Source organism: Oryza brachyantha, chromosome 11 (genome assembly GCF_000231095.2).
Source record: "Oryza brachyantha chromosome 11, ObraRS2, whole genome shotgun sequence".
Classification (NCBI taxonomy): domain Eukaryota; kingdom Viridiplantae; phylum Streptophyta; class Magnoliopsida; order Poales; family Poaceae; genus Oryza; species Oryza brachyantha.
Genome location: NC_023173.2, coordinates 14,073,988 through 14,097,159, shown reverse-complemented (window position 1 = coordinate 14,097,159; position 23,172 = coordinate 14,073,988). Strand labels below are relative to the sequence as shown.

General features: G+C 46.4%; 1 protein-coding gene across 2 annotated transcripts; it reads right to left on the bottom strand.

Annotated features, from left to right (window-relative positions):
- Positions 1–8,701: 8,701 nt before the first annotated feature.
- Positions 8,702–11,429, bottom strand: LOC102710248 (protein SINE1-like). 2 transcript variants are annotated; one of them, XM_006662935.3, is made up of 3 exons: positions 11,252–11,429; positions 9,468–10,898; positions 8,702–9,353 (listed from the first exon to the last, which is right to left on the bottom strand). In XM_006662935.3, the coding sequence occupies exons 2-3, from the start codon at positions 10,830–10,832 to the stop codon at positions 8,838–8,840; spliced, it is 1,881 nt and encodes a 626-aa protein (XP_006662998.1). In that variant the 5' UTR covers positions 10,833–10,898; positions 11,252–11,429; the 3' UTR covers positions 8,702–8,837. The 2 variants fall into 2 exon arrangements, with proteins under 2 accessions (XP_006662998.1, XP_040384793.1); XM_040528859.1 differs by having other exon boundaries at positions 9,468–10,892; positions 11,252–11,397.
- Positions 11,430–23,172: the final 11,743 nt, after the last annotated feature.

The following is a 23,172-nucleotide window of genomic DNA, read 5'->3' as shown; positions in this document are numbered from 1 at the left end:
TTCAAAACTAATACTAATTAAGTAGTTCTATAAATAATCTTATTTTGAGGTCGAGAGAACTGATTAATTATTAAGATTCATACCTAACTACGGTGAACTATAATATCCCAAGTATATTTCTGAGCGTCTTCAAAGAAACAAATATGTCAGATTTCTTTTTTTAACAACTTGGACCTGTCAGCAATAAATTCCTTATACTTATTTTTGTTCATACAGGGATATTCCGTATCCTACAACAGAGCGGCACAAAAATATCAATTTTCCCTAAATTTTAAAATATTTAAGAAAATTTTTATTGGTTATTTGTTTTAGAGTAAAAACAAACGAATCTATTCATAAAGATTAGATTATTTAGAAAATTATTCGGGTTGTATGAATGAAGTATATAAAAACAAATAATTTTTTATTTCGTACATGTTGCATAGAGAAAAAATAGGACAATTTTTATCCCCCAAACTCTTAAAAAAATCATATGGATTGATGTGATCATTCATTTCTATTACTAAATTTTTCTATTCTTATGGCTAGATATAAACAAATCTAGATCACTATCAAGCCGATGACTGATAATTTATCGACTGGTACTCGGATAAAATAATGAGAAAGATACATCGACCTGATATAAACTATTTAATAAACGCAATCTAATAGGTCGGACTGAACCAAGACAGTATTAGAATGAATATTAAAAATAGCAAATATCAAACCAATGTAGATCGTCCAAAGTGGTCAACCAGATCAAACCAGGATACAAAAGTAACCTAAGCTAAAACTGATACGATAACTAGCAATCGCACAAACAAATTAGAAGATTCGACCAAACCAAGACAGTTCCAATCCAGCCGATGCGACCGTGGCCCGCGGGACGTAGGACATACCCCTCCGCCAGAGATGGATACGATGCAGCCCCGCGTCAGGTGTCAAATTCCGTTGGAGTTGAAACCTCGAAAAAGAGGGTGGCGATACGCCGAAATTTTATTGATCTATGATGTATATGATTTACAATGATCCCGGGCATACATATTCATACCCTCGTGTGGATGCTAGTCCGTGTTGAACACGACATACGACTTTTAATAGATAAAAAAATAACAACTCCTTATGTGGACTAAATCTCTAATTCCTACTAGATAAGAAGATTTACAATGATCCCGGGCATACATATTCATACCCTCGTGTGGATGCTAGTCCGTGTTGAATACGACATACGACTTCTAATAGATAAAAAAATAACAACTCCTTATGTGGACTAAATCTCTAATTCCTACTAGATAAGACACGGTTTCTAACAGATAGAAGGAAACAAACAAGTCCCGATCGGACTCTAACTGTCACACCCAGAAATTTACACCAAATTTCTGAACAATAGCATGCATTAATCTAGGTCTAGGAATCAGCCCGAGTACACACTATGACAAATCAATACACAGTTCCACGACTTAAAAACAAATAAAAACAATTATCTATCGAAATGCAGCGGAAAAGGAAAACAAACTAAACCATCTAATCTTCAGCTTCAGCTGGCGATGACAGCTCCACACCATAGGCATTCTTGACAGCGGACTGAACATCACTTCAACCTTGCGGATGACCTTCTGACTGAAACTCTGGCACTTGCTCTGGTGGGGGAAAAATTAAGCAAGGCTGAGTACAAACCACCGTACTCAACAAGTAACACCCAAGAGAGGAAGAATAATGAATGCAATAGGGTATCAAGGGATAGGCTAAGATTAAATTGCACAAAGCTGCAGTAATTTAGCAAAACAGTAGATACAATAGACTGAAATAAAAGTAAAGTAAACATTTAAAATAATCATCCACTGTTCAACGATACACCACGTTGCAACAGGCCCAGACCGCTGTCGAACGTTACACCACGTACCGACAGGGTCAACCCTCTGTCCAACATTAAACCACGTTGCGATAGACCCAAACCACTGCCAACGTTACACCATACTGCAACAGGGTCAAACCGGTTCCAAGATTAATCAAGTTATTAATGGTTCAACTAATCCCAATGAATCTGTCAGTTCGCCCAATAACCGCGGGCACGGCTATTCGAATAGTTTTACTCTGCAGAGGTGTACAACTTTACCCACAAGACATGGCTCCCAAGCATGTTACCATGCCCCAACGTATCACCACGATACCTCAGTACGGGAACCATGATAAGACCTTTCACCTAACCCTCCCTAGACAATCGCACCGTACTTCAGGTTTCACCCCCTCCTTTACACCAAGTCGGGTAGTCCCCTCTTATGCCTTGGTGAATCCGGAAGCAGCAGAGACTTTCGTTACACCACGATTGCCCGTTCATACTCCATCACGCTCACCTTTGCCTTGGTACGTCGAATAGGGACAAACTAGATTACGAGTCTCACCGTTGCCCATTTTGGCTTGTGGTTAGTACATGTAAGACTTCCAAGGTTTCCCGAGAACCGGTCCTTAATTGCCATGGGCACGACTCTCAAAATCATGCGCCCACAGCCCATCATAAGCAATATTTTAGTTGTTATTAATCCACATCAGGAGATTAATCATGATCACAACCATTAAAGGTCTATCAAAGTGTAACATTAATTAAATGATAATTGGTGAGCTAGTTGAACTAAGCATGGCTAAGCATTTCCTAACCCTATTTCTAGTCAAATTAACCCTGGGATGACAATAATAATGAATGGGAATCAACGGATATAAAGATAATTGCCCAATAGATAAATACAATAAATAGATTTGCATAAAACAATGCATGTTTGAATGTAAAGCGAGGAATTTTATAAACATAGGTTCAATATGATCAAAGAAGGGTGCCACTTGCCTTGCTTAGACCCACGAGGAATTTCGGCGAGAACTTCAGGAATGAATGGCGCTGCGACGGGGTCAAAACCTACGACAAACAAAGCAAAACAAGAAAAACAGACTATAAAACTACTGAAACAGAGAAAGAAACTATTTTTAATGGATTCTTGGCATTTTTCTGGATTTAATGAAACTTGAATAGACCTAAACGGAGACTAGATGAATTAGCTATGAATTTTAGAAGTTTAACTGTGTTTTTAAACTAAACAGAAACCTTAATGAATTATTGCGCAATTAATCGGAGGCAATGACGTCAGCAGGGAGAGAGAAGGTGTGCTGATAGCTGGGACCCACTCGGCAGAGGCACAGCCGAGAGAGAGGGAACAACGGCTGACACGTGGGGCCCATGGGGAGAGAGAAGGACAAAAAGGAGGGGAAGCTGACAGGTGGGCCCCCTGGTTCGGTGAGAGAGAGGAAGGGAGACTGACCGCCTGGTCCCATGGGTCAACGAGAGAAAGGGAGAGAGAGGATTGTCGGGTGGGGCCCACATGTAGGTGAAGCAAGGGACAGACAGGTGGGGCCCACGACCCATAGAGAGGTGGTGACCGGCGGGTGGGCCCCACCGGTCATTGAAAGAAAGCAGAGGAGGGAGGGGGTCGCCCGGGCGAACAGAGGGGAGCGGGCGGCAATGGTGCTTGGCCGGGCAGCGGCGTGGTGGCGACAACCGGCGACCGGACCGGCGGCGGAGCTGTGTTCGGCGGCGGACGGCGGAGGCGACGCTAAGCAGCGGCGCAGCTAAGCGGTGGCCAATGAAGAGAGGAGGCACATGGCCGACGGTGGCGAGGCGACCGCGGGGAAGAGCGGCGGCGGCGTGGCGCGACGCGACGGCGGGCGCCGAGGGAGAGATTGAGGAGGAAGGAGAGAGCTCACCGGGCGGATAACGACGACGGTGACGATGACGCGGAGGGGCAGCGCGGTGGCGCGGGAAGGCGAGGGGGAGAGTGGAGGGGAGATGCTCACCGGAGAGGGCGATCGAGGGGCGGCGAGGAGGACCAACGGCGTCGACACGTGAGTACGAGCCGGGAGGAAGAGAGGACGGAAAAGGAGGAAGAGGCGATGGCGTCGGCCGAGCGGCTCAGGTGATGGCGCGGGCTCGGCGACGGCGAGATAGCGGCGGTGGTGCGGCCAGATGGCGACAGCGATGCACGGCGCACGCACACCCTCGGTGACGCACGGCAAAAACAGAGGAAGGGAGAGAGGAGGGAGGAGAGCGGACTCACCGGCATGACGACGGCGAAACGACGCATCGACGGTGGCCGAGCGGCGCAACCAAGCGTCGGCGGCACCCGAGATCGATGGCGGCCGAAGGAAAAGAGGGAAGGAGAGGCGAAGCGGGGTGCTCACCGGTGTCGCGGAGGGTGGCAACAAGTCAGCGTCGACAAGGTGGAGGCGGTGACGCAGGTGGGCGGCGGCGCACGGCAACAGGCGGTGAGATCGATCGGCGGCGGGGCGATGGTGGCGCGGTGATGCTTGCGGAAAGAGGCGGCGGCGGCGCGCAAGGAGAGGGGTTTTATAGGGGTGCGGCGCTGGCTAGGGCGGGGAGGTGGTTAGCGGCGGGCTCGCAGAATTCGCGGCGGCGGTTGGCGGCGCCCGGGGAAACCGGAGTGGTGGTTGCGCCGGCATGAGGGAGCGAGGCGGCGGCGCACAACGAGGTGTGGACGACGCAGCGCGGATACAGCATGCGCACGACGTCGATGCGGCACTGAACGCGGGCAAGGCCCGGCGGAGCGATCGCACGGTGCGGCACGGCGACAACGCAGGCGCGAGCGACATGCTCGCGGAGGACGGCCGAAAGAAGGAAGGTGGCAACCGGGACGGTGGCACGGGCGCGACACGAGCAAGGTGGCCACGGTGGCGGGGCAAGCGAGCGGCGTCGCGGGGTGGTGCGGCGGAGGGGCAGCCGGGATGCGACGGTGACGACGGCGGAATGCCGCGGAGGTGAAGGAGGCGGGGAGGTAGTTAGTGGCAAGCACGCGCCGCTATCGGCGCGACTCGGCCGAGGACACGGCGCGGCGCGGTGGCAGCGGCGCACGGCAGCCGATGGCGCGGCGTTGCGCACAATGGCGTTGCGACGCAGCTCTGGCGATGGCACGAGGAGAGGCAGCTTGCGGCCGACGACGGCGGCGCGAGGGAGGCGGCGGTGCAAGCGTACGCGGCGACGACGCGTGGAGCGCAGGCGCGAGCAGAGGCGGCATCGCGGCGGCGAGGCGACGAGGCAGCTCGGCACCGGGGCGCGGCGGTGCGTACGAGTGGAGGGCGCAGCTCAATGGCACGGCACAAAGCGAGGCAGCGGCTGGTGGCGCAGCTCGGGGTGACGCGGCAGCACGCGGCGTGGCGGGGAAGCTGCGCGCGTTCGGTGCAGCACAGTGCGCGACGAGGCAGCAGCCCCGGCGACGGTGTGACGCAGCTCGGCGCAGCGGCGAGCGGAGGACAGGTACGACCCCGACAGGTGGGGCCCACCTGTCGGTGTCCCGAGGAGAAAGGAGGTGTTTAGGACTTCGGCTACGTGAGGCGACAGTGGGCCGAAGGGAGAGAGGCTGAGGCGAGCTGAGCGGCCCCCGGCTGACGGGCCGGCCCAATGGAAGGGAAGGAGAGAGGAGTGGACAAGGGAGGTGATGCGAACTTCGAGCGCGGGTTGGGTCGCGGCTCGGGAAAAGTGCGAACAGAACACGCACTCGCAAAACGGAACTAAAATATGCACGAATTAGAGATTCATATTACAGATCAGATCCGAAACGTGAAATCATGAACTGTTAGCTGAACAATAACAGGAGTTAACGAACCATTAAATTGAGATTTAACGATTCGCTAAACTGGAAACTAAACGACTTTAACGTAAAATCAATCTGCGTATACGAAATTGAACTCTGCACTGTAGATCAATCTCACACTAGCTAATTAGATTAGAAAATCTAAGCAATTACATGATAGATTAACGACAGATTGATTTGCATGAATAAAACGTATGCAAACCTGAGGTTCAGTGGAGAGATCAGTGACGGATGCAGTTGTTCCTCGCTGTTCGGATAGAAAACCTAAACGATTAAACGGTAGATTAATTTAGATTGATTCGCAAAGAATAAAATATATATGAACCTGAAGATTGGCGACAGATTAGATTGGCTTTCGCTGCTGTGAACAGGGATGCAGCAGGGCTACTAGCGGTTTGCTGCGCAGCTGCTGGATAGGGGGCGGCACAGCTGTAGCGGAGGCGCAAGAGGCGACTGGAGGTGCACAGGAGAGGGAGACGGGGAAAAGAGGTGAGACTCTAGGGGATATTTATAGGGGAGAGCTAGAGATAAATCTAGTTATACATCCCCTATTAAAAAGGAATAGATAATGTTTCAAAGAGATAAAAATTGGAGTTCTAATTTATTGGAATTGATTTTTTTAGGTGGAGATAGAGATGGGGCTGCAGGGGGCGCACACAGGAGGGAAGGGGAGGTGGAGTACGGTTGTGGAGGGGGAGGAGATCGCACAGGGAGGAGGGAGGGGTTCGGCCAGGGAGGAAAAGAAAGGAAAAGAGAAAAAGAAAAGGGAAAAAGAAAGAAGGAAAAAAGAAAAGAAAAAGGAAGGAGGGAAAAAAGAAATTGCCTCCAATTTTGCCGATTTTTATTAAGTTTATTTGAGCAAATTTTATTCTCTGAAATTCAAATATAAGTCCTCTTAATAATTTAAAATGCTTTCGGGACATTTTAGAATATTCCGAAAAGTTTCCAATTAAATTAAATTAATTTTACACTGGGTTTTTCTCCTGAACTTTAATTAACAAATTATTTTTAATGTATTATTTAATTAATTCTTGGCTTGGGTAAAACCCAGGGCGTGACACTAACCTCTTAGAGATAAAACAAAAATCTTAACTATAAATTTACGCCGTCGTGCCTTGGTCTTTACGATTCCCGGTTGAATTCGAACTCTTCCGGATAAAACTTCTATCGGTGATTGCACCTCTGCTTGTCCGAATCCAATAAGTAAATTTACTAAATTTTGGTGTTAACACAAAGACGCGTTGCAGAGACTATGGCACCACAATGATATATCCACCCATTTTGGTTGCATAATGATGTGATAATAACTATCTGTGGGAGTGATGGTTTCACTTTTTTATGTAAAAAACTAAACGACAAATTTGCAAACAATTTATTTTAAAAATATATATATGTATTCTTAACGGTCTAAAATCTAAGGCTAGAAAATAAACTATAGTGAAAAAAAAAACTTAAGATTAACTCTATAGTTAAATCTGGAAATTTAAGTTTTGACTTATAAGCATAAGTAGAAGTTGGCATAGCTCCAGCTTCCAACTCCAACTTACCTGGAGCCGGAGTTGTGTCAAACGGTACAAATTCTACTCTTTTTGGAGCAGAGCTGGCGGAGCTGCTCCTAAAAAATGAACTATAAGGGTGGAGCTTGGTTTTTGTTGCTCCAAAGCTCTACTCTACGCCAAAAGACCCACTGCCCTTTGTTATTTTATTATAGTTACTCGAATTTGCCACTTATGTAGGACCGTATATTATTACTAAATATTTATATTATATTTTAACTGTCATATAGGATTTTATAACCATATGGTTGTGTTGTTCAAATTTAAAAAATAATCGGTATTTATATATATGAAAAAGAAACATAATTAAATTATGGCTTAATCATGACTCCATATGATCCATAAGGGTATTATTGTAATATACCATGTATCCTCTCTTTTAGGAGTTTTGGAGCAGACCAAGCTAGCCAAACAGTTTTGATCTGCTCTCCAGCTCCCACAGAAGCAGCTCTCACTAGAGTTGGAGTTTGGAGTTAGGATCTAGAGTTCAGAGCTCTACCAAACGCGCCGTTAATTAGTTAAGTATCAATTGTAGTCATGTGTGTTACTTTTGGTGAGTTTTGTCCAAATTTTCATGAAAGATTTGATTTTCACTGCATTATTAATTAGAATAATCCGATTTTCATTTTGGATAAATTTGGAGTATCAAGGTGAGCAAACTGTTTTCTTATCAGGTTTGATCATTCCTTCTAATAAGTTTTGTTTTATTAATTGGGTGTGGCCTATAAGCCCAAAAGTACGATGGTATGGGCCTTCGAATACGAAGGTGTAACCTATTCCTGCCAGGTGTACTGGTGAGGCATCATAATATGCATGTGGCTTTGAAGGCCCCGGGCACGTTCTAGAGGGGTTGAGGTTGGAATTAATAGCACACGCAAAACGAGAAACATCATTAGCATATGTTTAATTAAGTATTAAATATTATAAATTATAAAAATGAATTAATATGATTTTTTAAAGCAACTTTTATATATAAACATTATTAACAAAAGATACACCGTTTAACAATTCGGAAAGTGTGCGAGCGAAAAAAAGAGATAGTTATGAGACCGGACATGTTCTCTAGAACACACCCATGTCTCTCTCTTATATATCAAGAGGACAGAACTATACAAGGTATTGAAACTATTGTATATAATGTCGTAGGGAGAGCATGGTTATAAGGTATTGAAACTAGCCAAATACAGGTTGCTAATACGGTTTCAATTCCCTTATCTTTATATTGTATATTTTATGAGTTATAATATATCTCATATATACTAGATTCATTACCATAGCCAAGTTATGTCTTCTAGTGCCCAATATCCATCTCATCCACAGGTTTCAACACCATTATATATCAGGATTCAGTAGACGAGTCACTTAATGAACTGATTACTTCGATGCAGCAGAAAACTAGAGCTGCATAGTGCATACTATTGCATTGCAGAAACTAAACGGCGGTCAAGTACTCGAGTGAATCCACAATTAATTGTTACATACATCAACACAGTGATGCAACAGTGATGGCAAACATAACCAAGCCTTTTTTTTGTTTTTTTTCATACAAGGATCAATGGCTGCAAAACAATGAAGCCTAGCTACCACTAAACTGTGGCAGAATCAATACAACAAACTGAACAGCGAGACACTGATCGTAGCAATCCAGACATCAAGTAGGCACAAGGCCAACATAATCGTCATAACTTTCTATCCTAATTAACACGGCAACTATTGCTAGAAAGATCATGATCATGCTCAAAAGAAAACTGAGTATTGCCTTGTACTTCTTGGTCTTCCCCGTGCTTCTTGTGACACAAACATCTTGCTCATTGTGCTCACCTTCAGAGGATGCTTTGCAGGATGTGTCCTCAGCATCTGCAGTGTAGAGTACTGATTTACCTTCATTGGAGAGAGCCATATCATCGGCACTCTGCGCATCAATAGTCTCATTTTCATCATTTCCCTCCTCAATCTTGCTGTCAGAAAGCTGAGACTGCATCTCTTCGGATGATTCATCTATTTCCTTATACTCCCCACTTGGTGATGATAAGCTGTTCAGCTTGACAATAGATTGTTCCTCGTTGCGAGCAGAGTCAAAGTCATATGAGCTCTGAAGCGATCTGAGAAGCTTCCTTGGTGTTGTGTAAACCTTCACATCATTAATGCTAATTGGCCTTTCAGAAGCCTAAGGCAAAATCAGCATGGCAGAGTTAGTTAAACAATGAAACATGAAGGTTATAGCACAAATTATGTAGTAACATTTTCTTATAAACTGAAAGCAAAATGCATTTGTATGTACCTGAGGGCTCGGGGTCTTATCTTTGGATGTAGCGCCATTGGGGCTAGCTGACAAAAATCCAGTGAATGAGTTGGTGCACTCAAAATTTGTATCAGTAACTTCACTGTCACAGACCTCATCCAAGTCATCCTCAAGGTACTTCCCGTCTGAGCAAATTCTGAAGAACAAGCCATCCTTCAGAGAAACATCAACACCATCATTGCTCCATAATCTCCTGTTGGCGCGCCGATTCTGATCGAAATTGCAAGAGGACTGCCCGATCGAGACCGGCGATTCGGTGATTGTGCTGTCACACATGATGGATGAATCAACAACATGTGATTCAGGGGATTGGAACTGAACAGGAGAGGCAGCCATTCTAGAGTTTGCAGGGCTGCCTTTTCCATTCCACAGGCTCCTGCATGGACTCTTCTCTCTTCTCCTCTGGAAGTTGGAGCCTACCATCGGGCTCGTGCTCACCTCATGCCTCGATCCCTTCTGCGCTGCAATGCCCTTCGCCGTCTGCGACGCCTCGAACGCGGCGCCCCTTACAAATGGCATGCGGTCATTCTGGCATTGCTCCATGACATCGACCACCTTGCTAAGCTCAGTGGATATGCTCCTAGGGTCAACGAACTTCATGAAGAAATTGATCATCTGGATCGCCGAGAGCCGCTTCTGGGAGCTGCTCTCCGCGGTGTCGCCATCAAGAATCTGCAGGGCAGACCGCACAAGAGACCTCGCGTAAGCCTCTGCAATCAGGCCATTGTGCTTCACCAGCGCCATTGCCAGGGCCATGTGAGCATTGGACTGCGTCGACTTGTCATGCATCGCTCCGGCGACCTTCAGGCACACCTCGTTGACCGTCTCGCCGGCGGCAAACCTCCAGTTGGTCGACTCCACCAGCGCCTTGAGGCAGAGCGCCGCGCCGGACGCGGCGCCATCCTGGTTCCCCATCAGCGCGCCGCAGAGCGGCTTGCAGAGGGACGCGACGATGCCGGCCTTCTCCTCGTCGGGCGCCGCGGGGTCGATGCCGTAGCGGGCGATGGCCGGCACCACCTTGGAGCACGCCTGGTGCAGCGGGAAGGACCCGCCGCTGGAGGAGAGCGTGCACATGATGGTGGACATGATGTTGCCGATCTGCGGCACGATGTTCCGGCCATGGACCCTAGCGAGGACCTCGTAGAGGGAGATGGTGAACTCGCCGGACGGCAGGCCGGGGGCCGCCTTGTTGTCGGACACCTCGGCGAGGAAATGCGGGATGGACTTGGAGTCCAGGTGCTTGGCGTACGACTTGAGCGCCTTCATGGCGGAGCGGCGGCTGTCGGCGTCCTTGTCGAGGTTGTCCAGCTCCTGCCGGAGCAGCGGGCTCAGGCTCCGCCCCATCGTTGGCCGCCGCGAGCCAAGAAAGGAAGCGTCTTTATCCCCTCTAGATCAAACGACGCGCTGCTCCTGCGAATCAAACAAAACACCAATTACGCAGCTTTCATCAAATCTCGCAGCTCGCATCAGATTCGAGCCAGACGAAATGCGCGAGACACTACCCACCACCCAACCTGGAGATTCACTCGACCAACTAGCACGAACTTTTCCGAATCGAAAGAACTAAATCTCAAATTACTGAAGCGGCAAGAACAGAACGCGACCACACGCCACCACCGAGAACACTCTGCTCATTCACTAGATCTAACAGTCTAAGAACAGTATACACACGCGAACCGGAGCAAGGCAGAAACTAATCAAAAATGACAAATATGAAATATCTGCACGCCTCTGCAGCATTGAACAACTCCTAATCAACTCACCTGGAACATAGAACAGCGAGGCGCCCCTCACAAACAATCTCCAACGAAGCAAACCCCACTGTTCCTCTCTCTCTCTCTCTCTCTCTCTCTCTCTCTCAGTCTCTCTCTCTCATATAAGGATTTGAAGTTTGAACGCGAACTTTGAATCAGCAGCAGCTCATCTCGTTTTCGTTTCACATACAGAATCAGATCCATCCGCCCGCGGCGAGGAGGCTAAAATGGGGAAGGCCTTCACGGCTCGCCTGCTTGGGTTCCCGAAGCGGAGAACGCGGGGCGAATACTTTTCTCACCGGGAGCCGTGCCAGCCCCGGAGGGTGAGGCGTACCAGGGGCCCACCTGGCAGCGAGGGTGTAGGTTTGGGTGGAGGTGAGGAGGGTTTGAATGCGGAGGCGCGGCTCGGGGGCGGAAGTGGCGGAGCGGCCCCGGAGTTTCAAATTTTGGGGAGGGAAATTACCGCGATGACCCTGCGTTTTGGGCTTTGGGCTTTGGGTTTTGTGTGGATTCACTACCGTGGCTGCCTGGGCTGGGTTTGGTTGGGATGTTGATGGGCCGGGATGCAGGGCAGGTTTTCTAGCCCCAAGCCCAACGAGGTGTGGACTTGGGCCTGAAGGTTGTTTTGTTTTGGAATTGTTTTTGTGAAGACTAATTTTCCTTATACAGTTATATTAGTCCCTAGGTTTCAAATTACAGCATAAAAATTTTTAGGATTCAAATCTAGTTTCACAATATTTGTAGTACTATTTTCCATTGTGTTCTTAAATCCACATGTCCTCCTCTGTACTCATCATATTATTTGTTGAGTTCCTTATTTTTATGAAACTACCCTCCCCTCTACCGGTTTTTACCTGCAAGGTTATCAGCTGGCTTTTTCGTGAAAAAAAATAAAATGATGTATTTGCAAATAAAAAAGTTTATGAATAAAATTTTTATATACTTGTTTGTAGTCATCTAAAAGAAAAGAATGAAAAATAAACTATGATGAAAATATCAAAATCAACTCCAAATTTAAGATCAAAAATTAAATTTTAACTTATAAGCATAAACAGAAGTGAAATGATTCATTGACCAGAAGATGTTTGTGTGTGGACAAATGTCACGCCCTAAGTTTTACCCAAGCCAAGAATTAATTAAATAATACATTAAAAATAATTTGTTAATTAAAGTTCAAGAGAAAACCCAGTGTGATTTAATTTAATTAATTGGAAGCTTTTCGGAATGTTCTAAAATATCCCGAAAGCATTTTAAATTATTAACAGGATTTATATTTGAATTTCAGTCAGTAAAATTTGCTCAAATAAACTTAATAAAAATCAGCAAAATTGGAGGCAATTTCTTTTTTTCCTCCTTTCTTTTCTTTCCTTCTCCCGGTCATCCGTCCGTTCTTTCTTTAGCCATAGGTTTTTGTTTTCGGGCCAAAATTTGAGTTTCGCTCGGGTTTCTAGCCCAAAAAGGCCACAGGCCTTCCCCTCCTCTCCTCCCGGCAGCCCACCTCCTCCTGTGCCGCATTCCCACCTGCCCACCAGGCCGTGTGCGACCTCCCCCCTTGCCCCAGGATCGTACTCTCCCCTCTCGCTCTCCCTGTGTGCGCCCCTGCAGCCAACCCTCATGCCATGAGTCAGCCCCCACCTCTCTCCCTCACAGTAAAATCAATTCCTAAATTATTGGAACTCTATTTCTTATCCCTTTGAAACTTTATCTATTTCTTTTTTAATAGGAGATGGATAATTAGATTTATCTCTAGCCCTCTCCTATAAATAGACCCCTAGAGCCTCGCCTCTTTTCCCTTTTTCTTTTTCAGCCGCATCGCGCCCACGCCGTGTCCCTGCCGAGTTGTCTCCCCTGCCGATCAGCCACCACCCTACTTGCCGCTGATCATCTGCTGGTCGTCCTCTCGGTCACTTCATCAAGGTTCATCCATGCCAAACAGCAAGCAACAGCAGCCGTTGGCCAAGCCCTTTGTTGCAGCCTCGCTGGACGTCCTTGCCACCAATCTTCTGCTGCTGCATGTCCCTGTTCTGTTCGTGCCAAACAGCAAACAAGCAGCAGCAATACGTCGTCAATTTCTCCACTCAATTTCAGGTTCGCATCTATTTTATTCTTGCGAATCAATCTAAATTCATCTACCATTTATTTGTTTAGGTTTTTCTAGCCGAACAACGAGGAACAGCAGCAATCCATCATCGATCTCTCCACCAAATCTCAGGTTCACATACGTTTTACTCATGCGAATCAATCTATTTTTAATCTACCGTGTAATTGCTTAGGTTTTTCAATCTATTAGCTAACGTGAGATTGATCTACAGTGCGGACTTTAATTTCGTACACGTAAAATGGTTTTACGTTAAAGTCGTTTAGTTTCTAGTTTAGCGAGTCGTTAAATCTCAATTTAACGGGTCGTTAATTCCCGTCGTTGTTTCGCTAACAGTGCACGGTTTCGCGTTTCGGATCTAATTCGTTGTGCAAATCTATATTCGCACATGTTTTAGTTCTGTTTCGCGAGTACACGTTCTGTTCGCAATTTCACGAGCTGCGGCCCAACCCGCGCTCTAAGTCTCCATCGCCTCCTTCGGCCCACATCCCTTCGGCCCAACAAGTCGGCCCACTCCCTCTGCTCGGCCTGTCTCCTCACACGCCCTCCTTTCCTTCCTCTCTAGGCCGGCCCAAGTCTTCTCCTGGCCCAACTCACTCCTGCCTTCCCCTCCTTCACTCTCCCCCGCACCGGGCCGGCCCAAAGGCCACGGCCCAGCCGCCCAGCCACTCCTACCTCCCTCCTCTCTCTTCTTTTCCTCTCTGGGCCAAGCCAGGCTATGGCCCATCGCACTTGCGCCCAAGTCCTCTTCGCCTCCTCCCCACCCGGGACACCGACAAGTGGCCCACCAGTCGGGTCCGTCGTCCACCCCACCACCCGCGTCCGTGCCCCAATCGTTCCGCGCCCTCGCACCCGCGTCGCCGTCCCGCTCAGCCGGCGCCTCGGTCTCTCTTCCTTTCCTCTCCTCGGCCGTCGCCGTTGCTAGTCGTTGTTCATCGCGTCCGCTCGCACCGCCGCCTCTCTCGCGCCGCCATTGTCAGCCGCGAGCTGCCTCTCCTCCGCCTCGCCTCGCTGCCGCAACCACGCCTTCACGTTGTGCCGCTGGTGCGCCCCCGCCGCTGCGCTCCCGCACCTGCGCCGCGCGCCTTGCCCAGCGTCGCGTTGCCGTCGCACGCACGCCCCGCCATGTCCGCTCGCTGCCGCTGTCGGCTGTATCTCGCCACCGTCGTTGCGCTGAGCCGCGCAGCTCACCGCCGTGACGCGCCCTCGCTGCCTCGCCCCACCAGCCCAATCGCGCCGTTTTTCTCGGCTGCTGGCCATCGCGCGCCTGCTAAACTGCCACCCCGCAACCGTCGGCCGTATCCCACGCGCCACGCCAACCACCTCCCCGCCCTTTCTGCGAGCGCCGCCACCTCCCGCTCGTATTTAACCTCCCTATCGGTCGCACTGCCGCCCTCTTCGCTCCTTCTCGCGCTCGCCTCTCACCGCCGCGCTTCACCGCTGTCAGGACCACGCTGTCGATCGCCGTGGCCGAACGCCGCCTTCACTGCCGCTCCTCCGCTTCACTGTCGTCGTCGCCGATGAACAACCGTACCTAATTCCCGCCACCGTCAACCGATCTCGCCTTTCGTCGCCGTGCGCGCTCTTCGCCGGCCATCACCCCATGTTCCGCGACCTCGCCAAGTCCTCGCCGCCGACATCGTCGCCGGTGAGCGTCCCCTCTTCCCTATCTCCCTCTCCTACGCCTTCGCCGCCGCCACCGGGTTACCCCGCCGTTGCCGGACATCGTGGGCCTCCCGGCCGTCGCAGCCGAGTCGCCGCCGGTCTCCACCATCGTCACACCGTCGTCGCGCCACCCCCCTGCCTTCCCACGCGACCGCTTCCCATCGTCGGGCGCTGTCGTTGCCGTGCCGTTCGCCGTCACCGTCGTGCGCCACGCTCGGTCGCCGCCCATCTCACGGCCGATCACCGCTGCCAAGCACCGCCCTCATCGCTGTTCTCCTCTGCCGGTGAGTGTCATCCTCTCCCCTCCCCTTCTTCCTCCCCTGCCGCCACGCCCGTATCAGTTGCTCGCCGTTGCGCCGCTCGGCCGATGTCGCTGCCACCCGATTCCGCCGCATGCCACCGCTCCGAGCTGCGCAACCTCGACGCCACCTCCGCCTCCTCCACGTCGACCCGCTGCCGCCGTTCTCGTCACCGGTGAGCCTCTCCCTTTCTCTCTTCCTCCCTCTTTTTTACTTCGGCCGCCGCCACCGGCCCATGTGGCACCGCCATGCGCGTGCGCTGCTATTCGCCGCCGATGTGCCATCTTGGCGCTGTCTCCCTCGCCTTACCATCGCTGCAGCGGGCCCCCTCGGTTGTTGCCGCCGCCCCGTGCGACGCCAAGCCGTCGTCACGCGGACGCCGTCGCCACGGTTTCCCCTCCCTCCATCCTCCTCTGCCTCCCCGCGCACGCGCCACGCGGCCAAGCCGTCGTCGCGTGCCGCTCCTCCCTCCTCTCCCCGGCCATGCTCGACGCCGCCTCGGTCTCCCCTCTCCTCTTTCTCCCCAACCCTCGCCATCGCGTCGCACACCGTCGTCGTGCTGCACGGGGCCGTCGCTCGCCGACTCCCTGCCGGACGTCACAGCCGTCCACCACCCTCCGCCGTCACCATCGCCCTCGCGATGCCGAAGCCGGCTGCCGCCCACCACCGCCCGCCGGCATTCGTCGCTAGCCGCTCGTTGCCGCTCGACCGAGCCATCTCCTCCGCCCCTCCTCTGTTCTCTCTCACTGCCTCGCCGAGCCCACCCGGCAGCCGAACCCCCTCTCTCCCCGTGGGCCCACCTGTATGTCCCTCTCTCTCACTAGTCCGTGGGCCCCTCCCGACAGCTCTCTCCCCCTTTCTCTCTTTCCCCGTGGACCCCACGTGTCATACCCTCCACTTCTCTCTCTGTCACTGCCAGTGGGGCCCACCTGTCAGCAAACCCTCTCTCTTGCTGCTGACGTCAGCTCCTCCATTAATTGCGCAATAATTCATTAAGGTTTTCTGTTTAGTTTAAAAACACAGTTAATCTTCTAAAATTCATAGCTAATTCATCTAGTCTTCGTTTAGGTCCATTCAAGTTTCAGTAAATCCAGAAAAATGCCAAGAATCCATTAAATATAGTTTCTTTCTCTGTTTTAGTAGTTTTATAGTCTGTTTTTCCTTGTTTTGCCTTGTTTGTCGTAGGTTTTGACCCCGTCGCAGCGTCGTTCGTTCTCGAAGTCGTCGCCGAAGTTCCTCGTGGGTCTAAGCAAGGCAAGTGGCACCCTTCTTTGAATATATTGATCCCATGTTTATAAAATCTCTGCTTTACATTCAAACATGCATTGTTTTATGCAAATCTATTTATTGTATTTATCTATTGGGCTATTACCTTTATATCCGTTGATTCCCATTTATTATTGTTATCCCAGGGTTAATTTGACTAGAAATAGACTTAGACAATGCTTAGCCATGCTTAGTTCAACTAGCTCACCAATTATTATTTGATTATTGATTAAACTTTGATAGACCTTTAATGGTTGTAATCATTATTAATCTCTCGATGTGGATTAATAATAACTAAAATATTGCTTATGGTGGGCTGTGGGTGCATGGTTTTGAGAGTCGTGCATATGACAATTAAGGATCGGTTCTCAGGAAACCCTGAAAGTCTTATATGTACTAACCACAAGCCAGAATAGCAACGGTGAGACTCGTAATCTAGCTTGTCCCTATTCGACGTACCAAGGCAAGGGTGAACATGATGGAGTATGGACGGACAATCGTGGTGTAACGAAAGCCTCTGCTGCTTCCGGATTCACCAAGGCACAAGAGGGGACTGTCCGACTTGGTGTAAAGGAGGGGGTGAAACCTGAAGTACGGTGCGATTGTCTAGGGAGGGTTAGGTGAAAGGTCTTATCATGGTTTCCGTACTGAGGTATCGTGGTGATATGTTGGGACATGGTAACATGCTTGGGAGCCATGTCTTGTAGGTAAAGTTGTACACCTCTGCAGAGTAAAACTATTTGAATAGCCGTGCCGGCGGTTATTGGGCGAACTGACAGATTCTTTGGGATTAGTGAACCTTTCAAATAACTTGATTAATCTTGGAACCGGTTTGACCCTGTTGCAGTATGGTGTAACGTTGGAAGTGGTTTGGGTCTATCGCAACGTGGTTTAACGTTGGACAGAGGGTTGACCCTGTTGCAACGTGGTGTAACGTTGAACAGTGGATGATTATTTTAAATGTTTACTTACTTTTATTCAGTCTATTTTATCTATTGTTTTGCTAAATTACTGCTGCTTTTGTGCAATTTAACCTTAGCCTATCCCTTGATACCCTATTGCATTCATTATTCTCCCCTCTTGTGGGTGTTACTTGTTGAGTACGGTGGTTTGTACTCAGCCTTACTTAATTTTTCTCCCACCAGAGAAAGTGCGAGAGCAAGTGCCAAAGTTTCAGTCAGAAGTCAGAAGGTTGTTCCCAAGGTTGAAGTGAGGTTCAGTCCATCGAGAATGCCTGTGGTATGGAGCCGTCATCGCCAGCTGAAGTTGAAGATTAGATGGTCTAGTTTGTTTTCTTTTTCCGCTACATTTCGATAGATAACTGTTTTTATTTGTTTTTAAGTCATGAAACTGTGTATTGATTTGTTATAGTGTGTACTCGGGCTGATTCCTGGACCGAGATTAATGCATGCTATTGTTCAGAAATTTGGTGTAAATTTCTGGACGTGACAACAAACCCACATACAAAGGACGTGTTTAGTTTGGAAAAAGAAATTTTTTTCTGTCACATCAAATGTTTGATCAGATGTTGGAAGAGGTTTTCGGACACTAATAATAAAACTAATTTCATAACTCACGTAGAAACCACAAGACAAATCTTTTGAGCCTAATTAATCCATCATTAGCACATGTGGATTACTGTAGCACTTCTGACTAATCATTGACCAATTAGGCTCAAAAGATGTGTCTCGCGATTTCGCCCATAACTACGTACTTAATTTTTTGTTTATCTATATTTAATACTTCATGTATGTCTCCAAAGATTCGATGTAACGTTTTCAGAAAAAAAAAATTGGGAACCAAAATCACACGGTCACACCTAGGAATACAATACACAATGCATAGTTTTGTCCGGGAGGCTATAAATCAGGCCCAACCGATCATAGTGTGCAATGCTCTGCTGCTTTTGTTGACGCTGCTTTGCGGTAATGGGCTAGGATTCCATGGGAATAGACTACACTACACCAACACCTTTTCCCCACCCCTGCAGAGGAAGCAACCAATGCTGGATTGCTGTTGCTGGGAGGAGGAGAGAAGAAGCTTCATGGCCCCTTCCTCTGTCCTGTTCATCATGCTAAAGAGGGGCAGCATGAGCAAGAATGGGATTGGTCAAGGTCCAACTTGTGAGTCGTGACTGCATTCTGCATCAGAAAGACTGATGTTCCTTGTGCCAAACTGGTCATCAGTGGGTCAAGAGGAATATCTCAAGGTTGGTTATTGCCTCAGCAAGTCAGCAGTTCTTTCTCGTCTCAGCAAGTTTCTGGGGAAGGGCTTTGGTTTTTGCCCTATCTTTTCGGTCATGGTTATATTTATAGACTAAAATTTAAATTTAAAAATTAAAATTAGAGTTGATTTTAGGGATTTTTTTACCGTAGTTTATCTTCTAAACTTTTGCTTTTAGATCGCTAAAACACGCATATAAAAGTTTAATCATAATAATAAGTTGTTTCGCTTAGGCCATCCAAAACGTGCGATAAGAATGGGCAATGAGGTCTTATGACCAGCTATATATGTTATGGACGTTGGCCACAAGTCATCACAGGTCCATTTAGTTCCCAAAAACTTTTCCCAAAAATATCACATCCAATCTTTAGATATCTAATGAACCATTAAATATAGATAAACATTTAAACTAATTACACAGTTATGGGAGAAATCGTGAGACGAATCTTTTGAGTCTAATTAATTCGTCATTAGTAAATATAGCACTTATGGCTAATCATGTATAATTAAACTCAAAAGATTCGTCTCACAGTTTTCAGTCAGAATCTAAAATTTGTTTTGTAATTAGACTATGTTTAATACTTTAAATGTGTGATTGTACATGTCGATATAACCCCTCTCCCAAAAATCTTTAGGAACTAAACGGGGCCAAATACTAGAAATTGTCGTAAGCTTATGACCCAACCTTAAGAAATAAAATAATGATGTAAAAATCCTAATGACCATATAGTATGGGACCCATAGGTGCCCTCCATACTAAACAATCTATTTCTCCATAGGTGTGGAAGCCATCCTAACCTCTACTTTTGCCTAAGAATGCCAATGGCTATAGAGTATGGTGGGACTTGTCTTATTTCCACTAGGATAAAGGTGATTATTAGCTAATTCTTTTCATCGCATACAAGAAAGTATGATAATACGGAGATATGGGAGGGAGGAAAGAGAAAAAAACCTATGTTATTCATGGCAACGATAGTCAACTCTTCTATTTATTTAAGAAAATTTTGTTGCACGCGATAGATAAAGGAGGATAATAAAAATATTTTATTGGATTAATGAAGAGACCATACTTAACTATATCTTTGTACATGTACTTAAGATTAGTTCTTGTTACTAATATAGATGAGAGAATAGTTGATGATATACTCTATCTTTGAACATGATCTTATGACCATGCTTAATTGTAGCGAAACAATCATTAGACTTTGTTTCTTTCGGCTTGAGATTATTATAATCCAGCTTATTGAGTTAGATTATTATAAGTTGGAGGAGAATAAGCTTTGAGTTGTTTATTTCTCTAGATTATTGGAAACCTAGATTATTGAGTTTGAATAGCTAAAGTCTAGAGTGCCCTCGATTATTTTTGGATGCGCGGTGGTAGGTCAGGTAATTAATTAGAAGTAATTTGATCTTTTGTCATCTAATAATCCAAAACAAACACTCCTTGGTGAGCTTATTGGATTATAATAATCCATCACCTAGATTATAATAAGTTATAAAAATAATCTACATGTTTCTTTCAACTCACTTTAATAAGCTAAATTATAATAATCATAAGCTGAAAGAAGCATGACCTTAGTTTAACCTTGAGATTTTAACCTGTTTGGTTGGTAACGGCAGTGAAAACTGAGAAGGGCTGAATCTATTGTTTCGTACACTTCCATGGAATCAAAGCTCAAAACTACCAGTGTAAATATATGCTAAATGCTCATGTGTAGGTGAGAGCTTAAATTCCTCCAAGATTTCAGGGTAAAATTAATTTTGCGATATCTGCTGATTTTGGCAAGTCTTTTTAGTTGTTTCTTTCCTAAGCATTCTGTTCTAAATGTACGCATGTTGGTCCAAGGGAAAAAACCACATGAGAAGTGGAAGAAAAAGATTCAAAGCAAAGGTGTCCCTGTTCACCCGTTTTGAACACTGTTCAACCGTTTGGAACAAATGAAAAGTTGAAGACAAATGGAGGAAAAGTTTCCGGTCCCTGCACTTTTGCACCCAGAACATACAAACTAAAAACCTCTAGACCAATCTTTTCTCTTCATATGCTGAAAATTGAGAGGAGAGAAAATCCTTTTTAAAAAATCCATCGTTTCCTGTGTTTCTCTATTCTTCTATTTCACTTCCATGTTTCTGACTTTCTGTTTTCTTGGCGATGGAGCCAACAATATTTTTCAAGCCGCGGGAACAATAGCATTTACCAGTGATAAATAACTATATGTGTATATATATAGTCATATATTTTCGCTTGTTTATACTTGTAACTTATAAGCCAAAATTTATATTTTCAACTTTTAAATTTAGAATGTTTTTTGAGTTTTTCTCATTGTTGTTTATTTTTTAAGTCTTTCCTTTAAATTGTTAAGAAAAAAATATATAATTTTATTAATTATTTTTTATTATAAATATGTTATTAAATGATTGCTCCCATTATCGATGATGACTAGCCCTGGAGATGGTTCCGAAATTGTATATTTTGCATTCCTCTATTTTCTTTCCATCATAAGAAAGGTTACATAGATGAGAGACCATGGCAGTGACAGGTAACGGGCCGACCATGGCGGCGACAAACGACCTCGGCTGCGGCGACGAGCGGCCACGGCAGCGACAGCGACGAACCGACCTCGGCGGCGACGGACGACCTCGGCGGGCGACGGGCTACTCCACGGCGACGGACCACACACACTCTCGGGTGCCTCTCTCTCCCTGCCAGCTGTAGCTTTCTGGACCCACATCTAACAAGGCCATGGTGCCTTTTGCAAGGCGCGAGGTGCCCTGCGAGGGAATGGTGTATGGCGAGCTGGCAAGCCCACGTCAGAGCAGCCGAGCAGTGTGCGAGCAGTGTGCGTGGCCTAAGTGCCCTCCATGCTAAACAACTTATTTCTCCATAGGTGTGGTCATGTGGAAGCCACCTTAACCTCTACTTTTATCTAAGAATTTAGGACCATGGCTATAGAGAAGGGTGGGGGACCCTTCTTATTTCCACCAGTATCCCAAACATTGTTGATGTCCTTAGGGCACATACAAAGTTGGTTATTAGTTGATTCTCTTCATCGCCACATAAGAAAATATTATGACATGGAGGTACGAGAAGGAGGAAGGAGAAAACAAGCGATATTATTCATGGCAACGATAATCGACTCTTGTATCTATTTAAGAAATCGTTGTTGCATGAGGTGGATAAAAAAAATAAAGGAGGATAATAAATAATATTTTATTGGATTAGTGAAGAGATCATACTTGACTATATTTTTGTACATATAATTAGAGATGAGTTCTTATTACTACCGTACATCAGAGAATAGTTGATGATATAGTCTATCTTTGAACATGATCCAATGCCCCTATGCTTAATTTTAGCAAAAAAATCATTATTTTAACTTTGATATTTTAACCTGTTTGGTTCGTAAGGGACGGTGAAAAGGGTTAAACTATTGTTGTACACTTCCATGGAATCAAACCTCAAAACTAGTGTAAATATGTATGCTAAATGCTACACATGTGTAGGTGAGAGCTGAAATTCCTCCAAGATTTTAGGGTAAAATTAATTTTGTGATATCTGTTGATTTTTGGCCAGTCTTGTTTCTTTACTAAGGACCCCTTTGAATCACAGGAATAAAAAAGAATAATAAGAAAAACATAGGATCATGACACGAATATAGGTGTAAAAGAGAGAATTGCAAAACACAGGAAAAACGTAGGAATGACCATTTAATTGGACCACGGGAAAAACACAGGAATTTGAGGAGAGATATAGACTCAAAAGATTTTTTTTCATGAGGTTCAACCTCTTGTTAAATTTCCTCCAAAACTTGTATAAGAAGAGACATTCCATAGAAATTTCATATGATTTTATGGGTTCATTTCTTTGATTCAAAGAGTTTTGTAGGAAAAATTCCTATAGGAATAAAATCTTTTAAAATTCCTATAAATTTTCTTAAATCAAAGGGGCCTTAAGCATTTTGTTCTAAATGTACACATGTTGGTCTAAGGGAAAAACCACACGAGAGCTGGAAGAAAAAGATTCAAAGCAAAGGTGTCACTGTTCACCCGTTTTGAACCCTGTTCAGCCGTTTGGAACAAATGAACAGTGGAAGACAAAACGGAGGAAAAGTTTCCGATCCCTGCACTTTTGCACCCAGAACATAAAAAATAAACATCCACTGTTTCTCTTCATATGCTGAAAATTGAGAGAGAGAAGTCCTTTAAAAAATCCATGTTTTCTTGTGTTTCCTATTCTTCTATTTCACTTCCACGTTTCTGACTTTCGGTTTTGTTGACGGTGGAGCCAACAATATTTTTCAAGCCGCAGCAGCAATAGCATTTACCAGTGATAAATAACTATATGTGTATATATATAGTCATATTTTATACTTATAACTATA